We start from the raw sequence: 17,422 nt of genomic DNA on the forward strand, positions 1-17,422 counted from the left end.
ACTGTGTTTTTATATTGTGCGTTTGGTTGCTTTTATTTTTACATACTATTACATGTTTTGAGGGGGGGGGGAAATAGAACCTGTTCCTAAACTTCATGTGTTTTTAAAACCCTATCATATGTTCACTCAGTGTACACTAGGACAGCCACATGCTTCAGGGAGCATTGGAATATACCCTTTTTGTAAGGTGGGTCAAAAGCACATTTATTTTAGAGATGTAAAATTTCCAGAAATTTTCAAGTGAGGTTGTGTATGTTTTTTTCTACATTTTTTTTTTGGGGGGGGGAATTGAAGTTGAAGTATATGCAATAGTTTCCTGTCCAAACTTAACTTATTTTACTGACCTAACATCACAAAATGCATCGTTTATAACTTAGCATATAACATTGTACTATTTGGCGTGTTTATTGAATTTACGAGTATAAATATTTTAAAGAAAACTAAGAAATTGAAAACATATACAATACTTGAGAGAGATGACAACTGCTGCACCCTATGCTACCTAAGCACATGTTGGTTTTGCCATCCCAGAAGCAGGAAAAAATAAAAATTGAAGGTAGAAAACTAATTCTGTTGTAAACAAAAGAAGGTTTATTTGAACAGAAGCACTTTCATAGACACAATAGCATATTTGAGTATAAAATTATAACATTTTTAAATTATGCATTCTCATTATGCATTATCATTCAACAGAATATAGCATATTGTTGCCAGAATTATTCACATATAAACATTCTTTAAGATAGGTTGTATAAGTCTATCATTATTTAATGCTGTTGATTGTTTCATATACATTTTTCATACTACACATTTTGAACAGAATATTGCCTTAAAAACCTTTCACTCGTTCACTCAAAAGGGGTGGGGTAATCACAAGTTTTTAAAGAGCTCCCCCAGAGTTCTGAATTTTTCCATTGCAAAAATTGGGGGGAATTCTTCAATCCCCCCCCCCCCCTGAATTTTTCCATTTTTATTTCTGGGCCTTCACTTCTGTACTGTGCATTTTAACTTTTTAAAACTGTGTCCAAATAAAATTCAGCAGTTTTACTAGAACAGAACCTGACCTTTCTGTCTTGCTCTGTACTTTGATCCCCCCCCCCAATCATATGTCACAATTCTCACTTTGATATTAGTGGGAATGTAAAATTATTTTATGGAGCTTCGGTGGCTCAAGTGGTTAAGACGCTGAACTGCAGGCTGTGGAAGGTCAGTAGTTCAGTGGTTCAAGACCCGGGTGCCGCAAGACAGGGTGAGCTCCTGTCTCTAGTTCCAGCTCCTGCCAACCTAGCAGTTCGAAAGCAAGAAATTGCAAGTAGATCAATAGGGACCACTTCGGTGGGAAGGTAACAGCGTTCCGTGCGCCTTGGTGTTTAGTCATGCCGGCCACATGACCACGGAAACGTCTTCGGACAGCGCTGGCTCTTCGGCTTTGAAACGGAGATGAGCACCGCAATCCTAGAGTCGGATTCGACTGGCTTTCGAGCAAGGGAACCTTTACCTTTAACATTATTTTATATTTTTGCATGAGTTTCCCTTCAGTTTTGTGCAATAATTTCAGCGTCTACTGAAATATATATATATATATATATACACACACACACAGAGACACATATATAAATTAACATCAAAATTTTCCTGCAAGACAATTTCTAGGCTGCCTTTGTCTGCATTGCAGTTTGTGAATAATATGTGTACATACTTACATGCATACACTATAAGATCAAAGTAAAATGCATTTTTATATGCAGCTAGAAAAGTCTGTTTTTAACTAGTACACAGATAATCATACCTATAGAGTTTTATGTGTAATAGCACCACCCTTCATGTATTTAAATTTCTGGGGAATGAGTTGTTCATAAGCTAATGTTTCGTTAAAACTAGTATTTGAAGTTTTAATGCTAGAAATAATAGCTACATCTCTTTTTCTCTTACAAAAAGGTCACAACTCCTACCTTGTCATCTCATAATGTTATTTCTAAAATATAAATCAGAAATATGTATAACAATCACTAACTGTGCCCTGTGACGAGCACTGTATTCTTCTGTAGATGTTATTATCAGAAATGTTAAAGCACTACAGGTCCTTGTTGGAAAGCATTCTGTGATAAACTGTTGTGCTTAAATGTTGGGCCAAAGTAAATGTGCTGGGTTTTTAAAAGCAAACCTGGAAAATAACTACTGTATGGAGGGCTGAGGGGCTTGTGCAACTGCATCTGGTTAAGAGCTTTCTGTAGATCACTGAAAATGAATCGGATAGAGTTCTGAACTGAAATACTAAAATGTCATGCTCCTTCAACGGACTTAAGGTGGCATGTAGAATATGAGCAAACTAACAATTTAAGGCCTGCTCGTGCTGGATGAACATGCTGAGATAGTCTCACAAGGGTTAACAACCGTTTGTTTGAAACACAGCATAACACGTGTACAAGATCACACAGTAATGTTTGGAAATTTTCTTTTCAGCATTTTCTCACTGGAAATCGTCATAGAACAAGCAGTCTGTATTCAAGGAGCGTGAAATGATGTATGCCAAAAGGACCAAATGCTCCCTAAATGTGTTATGTTAAGCTGTAACACATTTCTGCAAAGTAAATGAACAGATGTTTTATAATACAAAAGTGCCTTTTTATAGGGCACTTTTTTCTTATAGCTCTTAGGATATAAAGATTTATAAGGAGACAGGAAAGATAGGACTGCCACATGTTTATCTCTCTCTTAGATTGATTAAAAGGGAGGGGGGAAATTTACACTTTGTTAAATGAGGTGATTATAGTGTATTAACATTGATTGCTAGACCAGACTTTAACATTATTGTCCACAAAAGAAGACTTGCCAGTAAAGCTATTGATTGACCATTGTTAGCCAATATTTGTGTGTGTGGAAATATGAGATTGCATATACTTCAACATCTCCTTTGCAGCAGAAACCCAAGTGCATGTGATGTTCTCTAGAGAACATACAAGCATGCTGACTACTTCAAAAGTGTTCCTTAGAGTTGTTTCATTAGTGCACCTTTTCCTGGCAAGTGGACAGAGAACCAGTTTACATTATTAGTAGCATTATGCAAAATAGCCCCTTGTGTATACAAAACTAGAATGTCTGAAGGTTTTGATCTTGCCATCACGCTGAAATGTTTAGTAAGTACTAGGAATTGTTTTAATGTCAAAGAAGCATTTGAGTTCTATCCTGTGGTTTAAAATAGCATAGAGATGTCTCACAAAGCTCCTGATTGTGTACTTCAGCTCTAAGAGCAAAGCAAAAACCCTAGTTTTCATTGGCTCTTTAGTCTTATGTAACCTTATATAGAGTGGGATGTTTCAGGGTTCCAGGCACAAACACTGTCAATAGTTACTGGCTGAATAAAGGTGTTCTGGATAGCAAAACATTGTTGCAGAATTTAATCTAAAGTTAACATGGTATTTGACTCTTACCTCCCCACCACCACCACCACCACATGTGATTACTGTCACTTGAGAATTTTAACTTTCCTTAGTTTGGACACAACCAAGAAGAGTCATGATTACAGTGTGGAGACCTTCTGGTCAACCCTCAGTTCTCTATGCCATTTCAAACCAATTAATTAAAGTGGGGTTTTGTGTGGGATAGCTGTTAATTAACAGTAGCTTTTGTTAAACTGAACTAAAACACGTTAGCACTACTATTTTTGTTGGTATTAAGTGTCTGTGATCCCAGGACAATAACATGCTTTGTGATGATGTGCTGACATATCTGTTCCTACACTTCATCCTAGGAACTCATGTTGTCAAAACAATAATTTGAGTCCGATTCACTCTAAGAAGCTATTCTGTAGTGGTTGCTTGAAATCCTACTTACTATGAGAATCTGCCTACTTTGCTACATGACAGTGAATTACTTGTTTTAATAACTTGCAATGAAGTGATGAAATTGTCAGACTGGTGAGTGGCTCACAACTTTCAGCATTTGGAGTTCAAGCAGCCACAGCACAGCTACTTGTTTATGTGAATTGGGCATTGTATTTAATCTTTTAAGAACCAAGGCTAAACAGCGCACTATGATGGAGTGTATTGCTTCTGATATCAAGGTGGAGACCAGTTACTGCACATGCAAAGCTCGCATGCTGGGGAGAAGATTTCAAGTCTACTCTTGTTCCCAGCATGCTAAATGGGATGTGGGCAGAGAAATTTTCATGTAGCAGTACTTTGTAACATGATCCTCTAGATTCATATCTCAAGTAGAACAGACTGCCATTTGAATCTGTGCAGGACTCAAACAGGTATCCTTTTAAAAAAGGGCTTAGCACTCAGGCAAAAGAAAGCTTATTAAATTATATAAACCTAATGCTTAGTTGAAGTCAAAAGGTTAAAAAAGTGGTGTGTATGTGTACATATATCTGTGTGTATGTATACACACACACACCCATCACTTTTACCTTTTGACTTCAACTAAGTATTCAGTTTTAGGTAATGCTTTCAGCATTTTAGAAGACTCATCTGAAATGATAACTCTAGATTTAAAGTATTGGAAGCAGAGCATTAAAGCAAATCGTCCGACAGAGGAATGAAAAGACCTGTAAAAATATTTTTACAGTTCCTTCTACAGTCTTGTTGTTTCAGTTACTACTTCATTTTATTGTGCTACATCAGTTGAAAATGACTTACAACACAATCCTGCAGTTGTTTAACTGGGAGTAAATTCCAGTGAATTAAATGGGCCTTATCTTCAAGGAAGCATGCATTGGATTGCAGCCATTTTTATTAGATTCCTATTTTGTTTACACTGGAATTTGTTTTATAATGTATGTATGGTTGCCTTTATTACCTCTTTCCCATATAGCAGATAAAAAAGCATCTAAAAGAAGGTGCTGCTGTTGTATTTTGGGTACGGTTAAGAAGCTATTTATTTGTCTACTTTGTGTGTGTCAGTGATTCTTAACCTACTTTTGTTCATAGTTTCCAGAGCAGTATTTTAAGATGCTGTGAGTTCTCAGCACATGCCTACATTGCCTCTATACACTTACTTAATGTAAGAGAGGAGAGGAGGTGAGCTAAGGGCAGTGGACACAATTTTGACGTTGTTCTTCATAATTTCTCTTTTCCTCCATTTTTGTTTGACTAATTACAGCTAAATTATCTTCAGATTACTCTTCAGATTCCTGTCAAGCACAGGGCTCTTTATAATATTTGGTTCAAACACTGCAGGTTCCATTTGCATTGGTGAGTCAAGTGCCAAAATAAGAGATCATAAAGACTTAGTAGAGTTGGTAACCCCCCCAGTCCAGCCCAATCTAAATGAATTTACAGCCAATTGATTTCAGTGGGATTAAGCATACTTAATTTTGCACTGGATTGTGATCCTTCCATCTCTATAGGAAAAGATGCGTGAGGAATACACCAAGTATCAGGAATTGGCATTGGAAGAAAGAAAACTGCTATTAATGCGCTAAGGGACCAGTGACTCTCTCAAGAAATACTGTTGTGCAATCAGGCAATGTTTACATAGGATTTATGCTACTGAAAAAGTTGATATCTGTATTTCACTGGTATGAGCTAGCCACCAATCAAGAGGCTTTGCAATCATTGCTTAGTCCAGAAAGAATGTGTTCTTAAAATGTGATCTAATACTTGTTCATGCTGGCACAGTTACCTTGGTAATGGATAGTGTGTTCCTCTAGGAACTGGATGAGTAAAATGATCAAAATAGAATAGAAAGGATACAGCATACAAAAATTAGACACCAGATAAAAATATAACTGCACGTTTAATATGCCTACTTTTTATACCAAGTTAGTTGCTGCTAGAAATAATGCTTTTACATTTTAGGGGTGATATAGTAGCCACTTGAGTGGAATCACACTGTTAATAATTTAATTGGGATCATAACATGGAACACCTTTCCCACTTATTTCATAAAAATGGGGAACTACTGTTTTCTTAATAGGATCTGTTTATGGGAATTACTCATTTTCTGCATAGACAAAAGTAGCAAATTAATGCCTGAATTAAAAAATCAGCAAGTACCCTGCTTCTATAACTTCAACAGGATTACCCATACTTGAGATGAACGCTATGAAAAATAAGAGTGAGCGTATACCTGCAAAAGGCTGAACATGTGCTTAAAGGATTGGAAACTCTTAGTTTTCACGTTACATGATGTTTTATCAGTAGCAATCGTTATTCAATAGTGTTGGAAAAGAACAAAGAAGAAATTGAATGGTAAACTAGATAAACAACCCAAGTTTGCTTGGGTGGATTCTTCCTTAAAACATTGATAGGTTAGTTTAGGATCAAAATTCCAGTAATAGCTATTATTGATCTCTTAAATATCGTTGTTCAAAAGTCTAGGACCCTTATAAGTGGTAAAATTCTACTAGGAGCAGCAACATTGAGAACAGTTACCTGGGCATAATTCAGTATTGATTCTCAGCATACCCCAAATTGATGTGGCATAAACAACTCTTCCAGTTGACTAGCTAAAACATTTTCTAACTTCATTCTGTGTTGCAGCAAATGAGCATACTGTTGATTCAAATATATACATGGATTCAAATGTGCGTATTGGGATATTTTTCTAATGTTCCCAGGGCTGCTAGAAAATTCTAAAATTTAGGATTTGTCTGCAGTTCTTAAAAGCATTTTCCTTCTGTTTGCAGGTTAAGTTCTTCCATGCTGTGAATGCATTATGTCTGGACATGCATATGTACTCTTTATGTTTTAAACTAAAAGAGGTGTACAAACTGTACATAAAGAAAATGTAAATAAAATATTTTTAATCTTTATTTTACTTTGCCTTGTAGTTCAGACTTACTATACACAAAGCATGTGAGTCTAATTGGGAAAGATGAAATACTAACATGGACAAAATGTAGCTGAAGTTAAGCCCTCTTAAATCCCATTAAGTTTAGTGGGTGAGATGGAAGGATGTACTGAACTCTTGCCCATTGGAGCTTGGCATTTAAAAGTTCTTAACGTTTTGCCCATTATTGCTACTAAGATTTTATAGAACTATCTCACAGTATATAGTGTTATTACAGCATATTCAAATAAAAAACAACAATTGTAGGCAGTCACATTAAAGATAATGTATCTTTCCACTGAGTTCAGTAGACACCAGTTGAATTCCTTTCATAGCATCACCCTTCTGTATTCTCTTAGCTGCAGTCTGGAAACTATTCTCTGATTTCCCACCTTGATTCTGTTTACCATGTCCAGTCACTGCTTTGAAAGATCAGTGTCCTGGTTGGTCATGACACTCCTCGATCTCCCTCCAACCCCCACCATTTCTAGTGGTACTATTCTTCCCCATTTATTCCTGTTTAATACTGTGAACACGTAGTTTGCACCACAATTTTTGCTTCATTATGTTTCCCCTAAACCAGAGCTTCATTATATAGAATTTATGTTCTGTCAGGACTGTGTTTGCATTGTGACCAAGAGAACTGCGTGTGGAGAACTTTGTTTTACTACAACAGAAGCCCCAGTGCGATTTCAGATGTTTTTTGTTTGGAAAAACACATTTAGTGGAGGTCATTTCCAGTATCTTCACCAAGTGATTTTGACCAGGCAAAAAGCTTTGCTGCCTCTTTCTCCCATTCTTCCTCTACAAATAGAGCTCGGTTAGCTGTGCCTTCCTGTAATGGAATTTTAACTTCTTGATGACCAGTTAAAGGAGTTGAAATATCCATCTTCTGTTCCTGAATAAAATATGAATTGTATTAATAAGAAATTACAGTGTTGGAGTTAGCTTCCTGCTCTCTCAACCCCTTCATCCAAAGCCTTACATGTTGCTTTGCACAATTAATGCAAAGTCAATAGTGTGTAGACTGAGGATCCTTTTTTTGATCAGATCAAGTTGTGTATTTTCCCCAAAACTTAGTGTTTCTTCAACAAAATTAAACAAATAGCCTCACTATGACACCATATAAAATAAAGTGTATATATGTAGATGTTTGAAAAAATAAGCATAATGAAACTCATAGGGCTAGAAAATATCCCATCAGAATACTGACTGCCATGACCAAGTTTGGAAAACTCAGTATATTTCTTGTGTATTGTAAATACTTACCATTTTTTCTTTATCAAGCTTATAAGCCTTCCTCATTTTTGCAATCTTCTGCCGAGCTTGATAAGAGCGACGTTCAGAAGATCTGGGTGCTGACCATCGGACTAATCCCAGTGGGCTGACTGTTGTGGGTTTTGGTGTAACAAATCTAGAAGATAATCAGTGTTTTGAGCCCTTTTTGATAGAATTCAAAGGCTAGCAGATTTAGTATGAAAGTGACTATGCTTTCCCTACTTGAAATGTCCATCTTCATCTTGCTACTGCAATTTCATTTGGTATCCAAAATAAAATCTAAAGTTTCCCCCCTATTTAAAGGAAACAAACCCCCAAACATACATAATATTCTACCATAGATGGAGTTTCCAGTAATCTTTCATTTATATAAGACTTGTACCATTAGCACTGTCTTCCCAGACCATACATAGGGCACTTTCCAATTTTGCAATTCTAAAGAATAGGTTCCATTTTAATTTCCATCTGATAACTGAAGAAGTATGAAGTCTATGATGTAGAACCTTAAAAACCCAGTTACTACTTTTTTGTTTTGAGCTAAGGAAGCACAGCAGAGATTCACATCAGTATTCCTTCCTCACTAATTTTGGTAAAAGGACTGAGGTAAACTCCTATGGCATCTTTTCCTTACTAAGCACAGGACAGGACATCTTGCTCTTATCAAAACAGTACTTCTGTTTAAGGAACCAACCTTTTCTGCCCAACTCTACAATAATTATGATTAAAACAATGCTCTTACATGTCTGTGCCTCATTATGGCAATAATTATTACCACTGTTCCCTCTAAGCTGAGTTAGTGTGAGCTAGCTCACAGTTTTTTAGCTTCCGGCTCACACATTTTTGTCTTAACTCAGGAAGGATGGCTCCAGAGCAAACTAATTTATGCAGTTGCCAAATCGCTCACTCACAACTTTAATGCCAGGAGCTCACAAAGTAGAATTTTTGCTCACAAGACTCCACAGCTTAGAGGGAACATTGATTATGACGTGTTAATTATTTAAAAAAGTTCTGGTTACATGTGTAATGTTAATATTACTAATCCTGTTATGAGGGCATGAGGACAGAGTAATGTAAGTCCGTGCTGCGTGCTCTGACATACAAGATCAGAGTACCTTTGGTGAGACTTAAATAACCTGTGTTGGAAGACTAGGGTATGCATATGTAAGTTTGCCTAAACGTGTAAATCAACAAGTGGCTCCAAGAGGAGCCTTTAAATCTTTGTATTTATTCGTTGTATGGCAAAATTACACACAGGAAACATAAAATATGTAACCAAGTTGATATGAGTATACAGAGTAAACAATCACGCTAAATACCAATATCTAAATTTTTGATCCACTCAGTCGCAGCTGGGGAAAGCTCAAGGAACTCTATCACATCTCTGGAAAGCATGACACTCACATTCCTGTGACAGGTGAAACAGTTTGGTGGGCTGCATCACAATTGCATTCGGGCCCTGGATTTTGCCCCATTTAAATAACAGGTCTGCACATCTGCTGAAACCTGTTTGTATTCTTTTAGCTGTCTTCCATACTTTATGTAACAAGTCAAATCCTGCTGGCCTCTCATTGATGTTGATCAAGTTATGAATATCGGGTGGAACTGATGTTTGTGATCATTCCTTAGATTGAAATTTTCTGAATGCAGGGTTTGTGCAGACCTTATTGCTGGGTGTTGGGACCTTAGTCTGGGTAAATTCGTGTCAGCTGTGTCTTCATGAATAGGCAATTCCCTGTTTTCGATGACCTTTCTATGTTCATGAAGAACAGCATCCTGTCTTGGAGATGCGGGGGAGTGATGTGGCACAATGTAGGTAACCAATGGGTTGGAGTGGGTTTAAGACATTCACTGATGGGTCTCAGTGTTGTATTAAGTTGGACATCAAGTTTGTGAACATGGGGGCTGTTGAGCCACACTGAAGCACCATATTCCACAACACTATACACCAACCTCAAAGCTGAGCACTGAAGTGTTGTAGCAGACACACCCCAAGTGGTACCACATAATTTTTAGAGGATGTTGTTTTGCATGTGTACCTTTCACTGCTACATTGGTAAGATGGTATTTATAGCTCAAGGTCCCGTCCAGGGTAATGCCAAGGTACTTAGGTATAGGATTGTGTGTAAGTTAGGTGCCATTAAGGTAGACATTCAGTTCACAGTTCACAGTTCACAGTTCAGGTGGAAACAGGAGCATTCTGTTTTTCCTGGACTTGGAATGAGCTACTGTTTATGGTAGTAGTCAGCCAAAATTTCAAGGCCCGTAGTTAATATTTCCTCAGTCCTTTCAATCCATTTGTCGTTTACTGCAATTGCCATATCATCGGCATAAGCAAACTTCCTGGATATTGTCTCAAGAACATCAAATATGTGTAGATTGAAAAGAACTGGAGTGAGGACCAAGCCCTGGGCTAAACTATTATTCAGTTTCTTCTGCTTGCTAATTGACTGACCCACAATTACTTGGAAAGTTCTGTCACTCAAGAGTCAAAATAATGTTCTGCAGGGGGAAACTTGTAAGAACTTGTACAACAGACCATTCCTCCAGACTGTCATAAGCGGCAGTCAGATCAATGAAAACTGCTGTCTTAAGACACTTCTGATATCTTGCCTCAGTGAAGGTTAAGCTGAAAACCTGATCTTCACAACTGCAATGAGGTCTAAATCCTGCTTGCTCTATAGGGACATGTTCATTAAGTCTGACACTGATTCTGTTCAGGATTAGCCTCTCGAGGAGTTTATAACAGGAGCTCAGGGAAATAGGTCTGTAACTTTCCAACAGATGTTTTGGTTTTCCAGGTTTCAGAATAGCAACTATCTTTGCTTTCTTGAATTCCCTAGGAATCTTCCGGTTCTCATTATGTCAGGGAGATGCTTTGCAAGCCTCTTCTTAGTGAACATGCTGCTGTTGGTGAGGAACTCATTATGGATGCAGTCAAAGCCTGGTGCCTTTCTGCTTTTGATGTCCTTCAGTGCCTTGAAAAGCTCATCAGCACTGAAATCCCCTGACAGCTTGCAGTCTTTAAGGCAGGTGCATTTCAAAATCTGGAGTTCTTTTTTATCCTGATTGTGAAATCTCGATCCTTCAGAGCTCTGGATAGGGATACTAGTCGAGCAGTTACCTGGTTGGATGTTACCTCAGGTTTTCCTCAGAGCACAGGTAGGCTTGCGCCTAGTTTTTTCAGCAGGCCCCAGGCTTTCCTACTGGAATGTCTTAAATCCAAAATTGTAGTTGCTTTGGTCCCTTTTTTGTCTGCATGCAGCATCAAATTCATGGAGTAGTTCATCTGCTACTTCAGGATCTTTGCTGTCAAGGAAATTTTGATACAGCCTCTTACTCTGATCGCTACAGCTTGGAATATATTCTTTTCCTCGAGGAACGCGCCTTTTGGCTGTAGGTATAACAGATCCAACGAATCAGCAGTAGTTATTATGTGTCCGAGACACTTATCCAGATCTTCACTGAAACCTGTCTGTTTCACCCTCTTAAAGTTCCATCGTAGTCTTGGAAATGACCTGATATCTGGTATTTGAATTCTTAGCTCAAGGATTACAGGATGGTGCTGACTATGTGGGAAAACCTCAAAAGCACATCTGGATATAGACAAGGGCTGACTTCTCTGGTCAGATGAAGCGAATGTTAAATCAGGGTTGGACTCTGTTCCTTGCTGCTGATCTGAAAGTACCTCTGTCTAGCATCAAAAATGAGGTGCAACCCATGTTCTTCAGCCCAGTGAACAAGTGCCTCACTGCTATTACCATTAACCATGTACCTCCAATTTCCATGATGACTGTTAAAGTCACCAGTGTATACGGAAGGATGAGGGTAGGTTGATAGGACACGTGTTGGCCATGAAACTGCAGGAGTTCTGTAAACACTGACAGTATGTACTTCCCGAACTCTTACTATGATTGTGTGGATGTCATTGTGGATGATGGTCTTTAAATCTTTGTATATGCAGATGTGACAAGGCTTGACATGCCTCTAAATAAAAGGGGAAGGGAGAAAGAAAGCAGTTTATCTTCCTAAAGAAAAGACTGAGTAGTAAAAGAAAAGGTGGAAATTGTGATCTTTTATGTCTTTTTAAAAACATATTGTAAGTTGCTTTGAGTTCCACAGAGTAGAAACGCTGCTAATAAATGTTTTAAAGAAATAAAATGACAGCTTTTAAGCATTGTTCGGTCCTAAGCGGTAAGTACTGGTAGCAGTATCTGTATAGTTCCTTTCCTTTGCAACCACATTTTACTGAACATAGACTAGTGACAATTCTCTGATTCCTTCTAAACTGTACTCCTCCATTCCCGCACTCCCAGCTCTGCCCAGTTTTCTATAGGAAGGGCTCTGCTAGTGTAATGGTTTTGCTGGTGGTAACATCTTGCCAGCACAAGAGTGTCATTATTATTATTATTATTTTGCTGGTATAGCACTATTCTCGAGGGGACAGGAGGCAACTGAAAGTAACCCTATCCCACCCAGTAAGTATAATTTGAAGCCAGGATTCTTGTCATGCTTGGTACCGATACAGTTAGCCAAACAATGGTTTTGCCATTGACTTCAGCACATGAAAAACTAAATTCCATGGGAACAAAGCCACTGTGTGCTTGCAGGTCTGCCATCTCCAATGTGACCTGCTTGTTAAATACTGAATACATTTTCCAGTAACCCACCGGCAGGGCCAGTGTCAGCGTACCCTGAAATGGGGCAGCTGCCATGGCCCAGGACTTCTGCCAGGGCTAACTGCTGTTGATCCTCACCTATTTGTGAGCGCTTTACCGTGCTCCCAGCTATATGCACTGCCCAGCGCCACTGGGGGAAAAGGCTGCAGGCAGTGGTGAGCATGGGCAGTGGGAGAGCTTGCAAGCAGGTGAGTGGGAGGCATTTGGGTCTGTGGGAGGGAAGGAGGGCATGTGTGGGGGCGTGGTGGTAGGTAGAAGAGGGGAGGGGGGCATGGGAACTTTGTCCAGGGCCCCTCAAAACCACTGGCCCTCCCCACTGTAACAGAGGAATCAGCAAAAATGAAAGCACCATGAAGATTTCTGTGCCCCCCCCCAATTTAAGCCATGACAAATATGTACAGCAATGAAGCAATCTCAAGAGAGAAAGGAATGGAAGTATGCCTATTCATCATGAAGGTTTCACAGGAGGTACTTTATATTAACAACTGCTAGAGTGATACTAAATGTACTATTAACTTGTTGAGATCCAAACAACAGCTTAACTTGAACTATACACCTACGGTTCTTGGTTAGAGAAGTACATGCATATCTATATTCAGAAAGACTGAATGACACCTTAATGTAAACACATTCCATTTCATCTCAGTCATACACACATGCCAGTTATTCAGGTATTCAGTATTAAGGTCAGCTTGTTTCACTGTCTTTCCTACAAATCTTGGAGGATGCTTATTCTGTTCAAAGGAGTTGGTGTCTCAGTTTAATGGCAACACTGAGTGTTTTATTTATTTGTCTACTTGTGTATTTTCTCCAGTGTCAATGCCAATAAAGGTAACTGAACTGAACTGAAAGTTCAGGCATTTCAGGAAAACATTCCCAGTCAGTGATTCAACCTGCTATCAAACCACTGTTGGGCCGGTCTATTCTGCAATGATTCAGATGAGTTATTTAGAGGTGTGGGCATTTGTTATGAATTTTCCAGACTCTCTCTGGAATGACCTATGCCTCCTGCGTAAGAAACTGGCAATGCCTAAAACCAATAGATAAAATTGGTTTGGCTTAAACTCTTGACCAAAGGCTATTGTTCTGTACAGAAAGCAATTGAATGACACAAATCGAGATGTGAACAATACTCTCCAGTCTCAAATGGAGATTTGGAAGATAGCAAGTCCTACACAACAGACATCTTATCTTTAATAAAGTGACTCTCTGGGCATCACTGTTCCTGCGACCAACTGAAATTGCTTAGCTGCTCTGCTATTAGGTTCTCCTGTGAGTATGCTAATACAGGCTGGCTGAAACCAGAAACAGAGCAATAGATACAGAAGTTAAAAAAAATAAACCCACAGCAGCCAGCAACATAAATGGCCTGATAGCTCAGTGGGAAAGAACAAAGAAAGTCTCATCCCTGAAAGCTGCTGTGATGACCCCTATAGCAGGGGTCCCCAACCTTTTTGAGCCTGTGCTCCCCTTTGGAATTCTGACACAGTGTGCTGGGTACAGCCACAAAATAGCTACCACAAAACGGCTGCTTCAGGAGGCAGAGGCAGCCACAAAATGGCTGTTACAGTTTAGTCACACAGTTAAGACCCTTGCACTGTGCAGGCAGCTGTTACCAAACCAACATTTAAAAAATCCGCAGTGCCAGTCAAATATCCAATGGTCAAGCAGAACTCTTGCTGGGCAAAAGCCCTACCTGGCCCGCACCTGCTTTCTAAGATGGACTTGGAGGGCGCCAGGAAAGGTGTTAGTGGGTGCCATGGTGCCCATGAGCACCATGTTGGGGACCCTTGCTCTACAAGGAACCCAAGGACCTACTATAATGACATAACCCTCCTGTTCTCCATCATGATATGCCCGTTCACACGGCGGCGGGTTTTAAAAAAAACATTTTTACATTTTGTGCAGGCGCATAGGCAGCCATCCACAGAGTTGAGATCTTTGCGCAGGCGCAAAACACCCTGTCCCAAAAAGCGTGCCCTGAAGCATAGACATCCCTTTAAATTTTTACTCTGAAACTGGCCTCCGTGAGGTCCTGGACTCGTCTAAAGCCTTACACTAGGCACATTTTAAAAATTATTATTATGAACGACAGGGTGAAGCTTTGCCCAAGCGCACATCGCCTACTAAAAAAAATGGCAGCCAAAAAGTGGAAGCCTCGGGCTTCCGAACGGAAGTGGCTGGACACCGGTGGAGAGCGATCAGACGGGGATAATGCGGCTGGACACCGGTGCACTCAGGATACCACCACTTGGGGACCTAGTAGCAGAATACAACGGTTTAAAGGCTGTTTGCAATGGATAGGGACGGAAGGCAGATGTTCGCCGTGTGATCACCCAAAAGTACACCGATTCCAAATGGCATCTATACCGGCATAAATGACCCGTCATGGCTGCATCTAGTACCATTTTTGTCTGTCACTAGTTTAGGAGGCACAGGAGTCATAGAAGAACAAAGAGGATGACAAACCCCTCAGTGGAACAGCAGGCTTCCCACAGGTCAGTTTTGTAGCTACTGCTTGTGGCTTATATGACACTCAGGGGGGAGAAGCAGAATTGCGTCTCCATGTAAATGACTACCTGGTTGCCCATGGAGAGACAAGAGAGACATAGAATAGTGACACTTCATAGGCAACAGCTAGCTAGCCAGCCAGCCATCACACTTTATCTCACCCTACGTCCAAGGAACTCAGGGTGGCATTCATATTTCACCTTTCGTATTTTATCCTCACAATAATCTTTTGAGGTGGGCTAGTCTGAGACTAGCTCATGGTCATCCAGCAAGCTTAATGGCTACAGGAAACCACTGGGAGAGATTGTCCAGGGATTAGAAGAAGGCGCTACCAATATGTGGATGATGTCCAACTCTATTACGCCTTAACAGCTGAGTCATGTGGGCCTGTGTAAATCCTGAATAGATGTCTGGAGCAGGTAATGGGATGAAGGCCAAGAAACAGAAGCGCAGACAAGACTGAGATGCTGCTAATCAGTGATAAAGTTGCTTGAAGAGTAGGGTTGCTAACTCCCTGGAGAAAAATGCCCCCTTAATAGAGGTTTAATGGGATTTACCTGGTGATATTATTTATCATGTTATTGTAATGACAAGATTCATGTTATTGCCATGAAAAGTTTCAGCTGCTCATTTTCACACATTAAGGTTCTATTAAAAGGACAGGTTTTTCTTCAGGCCTGCTGACAACCCTATTGAGGACTAAAGGAGTTAGCCCATCCTGGAGGGGGTTGCCCTCCCCCCTGAACGACCAGGTTTATAGCTTGGGGATGCTGCTAGATCCTGGCCTGTGTACTCTGGGGTACACAATGCCTTTAATCTGCTTTAGTTGATATGCCAGTTACAGAAATTCCTCAACAAGCATGATCTGGTCACTGTAATCCACATTCTAAGCCCTAATTGGTTTGGGTCAGGGTACCTGAAGGACAGCCTGCTCCCATTTTGTCCAGCCTGCCAGTTAATATCCTTCTACTAAACCCTACTCTTTTGGCCCCCGCCTACAGAGCAACCAGGGACAGGGCTTTTTCAGGAGTAGCACCTCACCTGTGGAGTTCCCTTCCCCTTCAGGCTCGTCTGGCACCTATCATACTCTCTTTTAGGCACCGAGCAAAAACTTTTCTTTTTATGCAGGCTTTTAACTGGAACTTTGACCTCTTTAATTGTTTTTGCAATCTGTGTAGCCTGAGAACTATGATGAGTATCATTTAGGCTGCTAAATATTTTATACTCTTGAGTATTTTATGGTGTTTTATGATCTCAGTTTTTATTAGCTGATCTTTTCATGGATTGTTAATTTTAACAATTTAATACTTGTTTTATTTTGTGAGCTGCCCTGAGCAGGTGTCCTAAGAGGAGGGATGCAAATGTAGGTCTTCCCAGGCCAACTCTCTAAACATTACAGAACACTGAGAGCTGCAGTGGATAGTTCCTGTCACCGGCGTAATCTTCGTGGGGGCTGGGGGGCCTCAGCCCCCCCGAAATTTCCCACAAGCCCCGCCCACCAGAGCAGAGCAGCCCCCCCCACCCCTCCCCCTCCCCCCCCGCGGCTCTGCCTGCTGGGGGGAGCGCGGGAAGGCCCGCTCTGGAGGCGCCTCACAGGCGGTGGAGGGGCATGGAAGGGGGGGGGGAGTCAGCTCTCGGCTGGCTTTTCATGGACTGCAGAAGCCAGAGCCCGTCTGTGGCCGCGCTGCGTTCCCTCAGAAAAGATTGAAAGATTGCAACTTCCTCCACGGGGGGGGCTTTGTAAAAATAACCAGGTGCTTTGCCGGGCTGCTCCCCGGGCGTCTGTGTGTGTGTGTGTCCCATCCCCACCCCGCCCCTGCACCTTCCTCCTTCTCTCTTGGAGACTCTCCTGCCAGCGGGACAGAGCAAGGAGCCTGGGGGGCGGGGAGGGAAGGGGGGTCTCTCCTCCGATGCTCCCTCTACGCTGCGGAGTCCTGTGAGCAAAAATCACTTCTCTCTTGGAGACTCTCCTGCCAGCGGGACAGAGCAAGGAGCCTGGGGGGCGGGGCGGGGAGGGAAGGGGGGGTCTCTCCTCCGATGCTCCCTCTACGCTGCGGAGTCCTGTGAGCAAAAATCAACAGGCACCTTAAAGCAGTGCCCCAGAAGGGCAAGTGCGGTGGCAGCTCCAGCTGGGTCAGGCCAGGCGCTTCCTTGGCTCCGTCTGCGGCACGGAAAGGGTTAGA

The 17,422-nt window shown here is 40.8% G+C and overlaps 1 protein-coding gene across 1 annotated transcript in view; it reads right to left on the minus strand.

The window, feature by feature from the left end:
- Positions 1-7,430: 7,430 nt before the first annotated feature.
- LOC107114017 (chromosome unknown open reading frame, human CXorf58) overlaps positions 7,431-17,422 on the minus strand; it is a 33,315-nt gene continuing 23,323 nt past the window's right edge. The window contains exons 7-8 of the mRNA XM_015415435.1: positions 8,044-8,188; positions 7,431-7,672 (exon numbers count right to left, since the gene is read on the minus strand). Coding sequence (XP_015270921.1) covers positions 7,496-7,672; positions 8,044-8,188 — 322 coding nt within the window. The 3' untranslated portion in view covers positions 7,431-7,495. The remainder of the gene's footprint in view (positions 7,673-8,043; positions 8,189-17,422) is intronic.

This window comes from Gekko japonicus, unplaced genomic scaffold, assembly GCF_001447785.1.
Source record: "Gekko japonicus isolate JY-2015 unplaced genomic scaffold, Gekko_japonicus_V1.1 scaffold1295, whole genome shotgun sequence".
NCBI lineage: Eukaryota > Metazoa > Chordata > Lepidosauria > Squamata > Gekkonidae > Gekko > Gekko japonicus.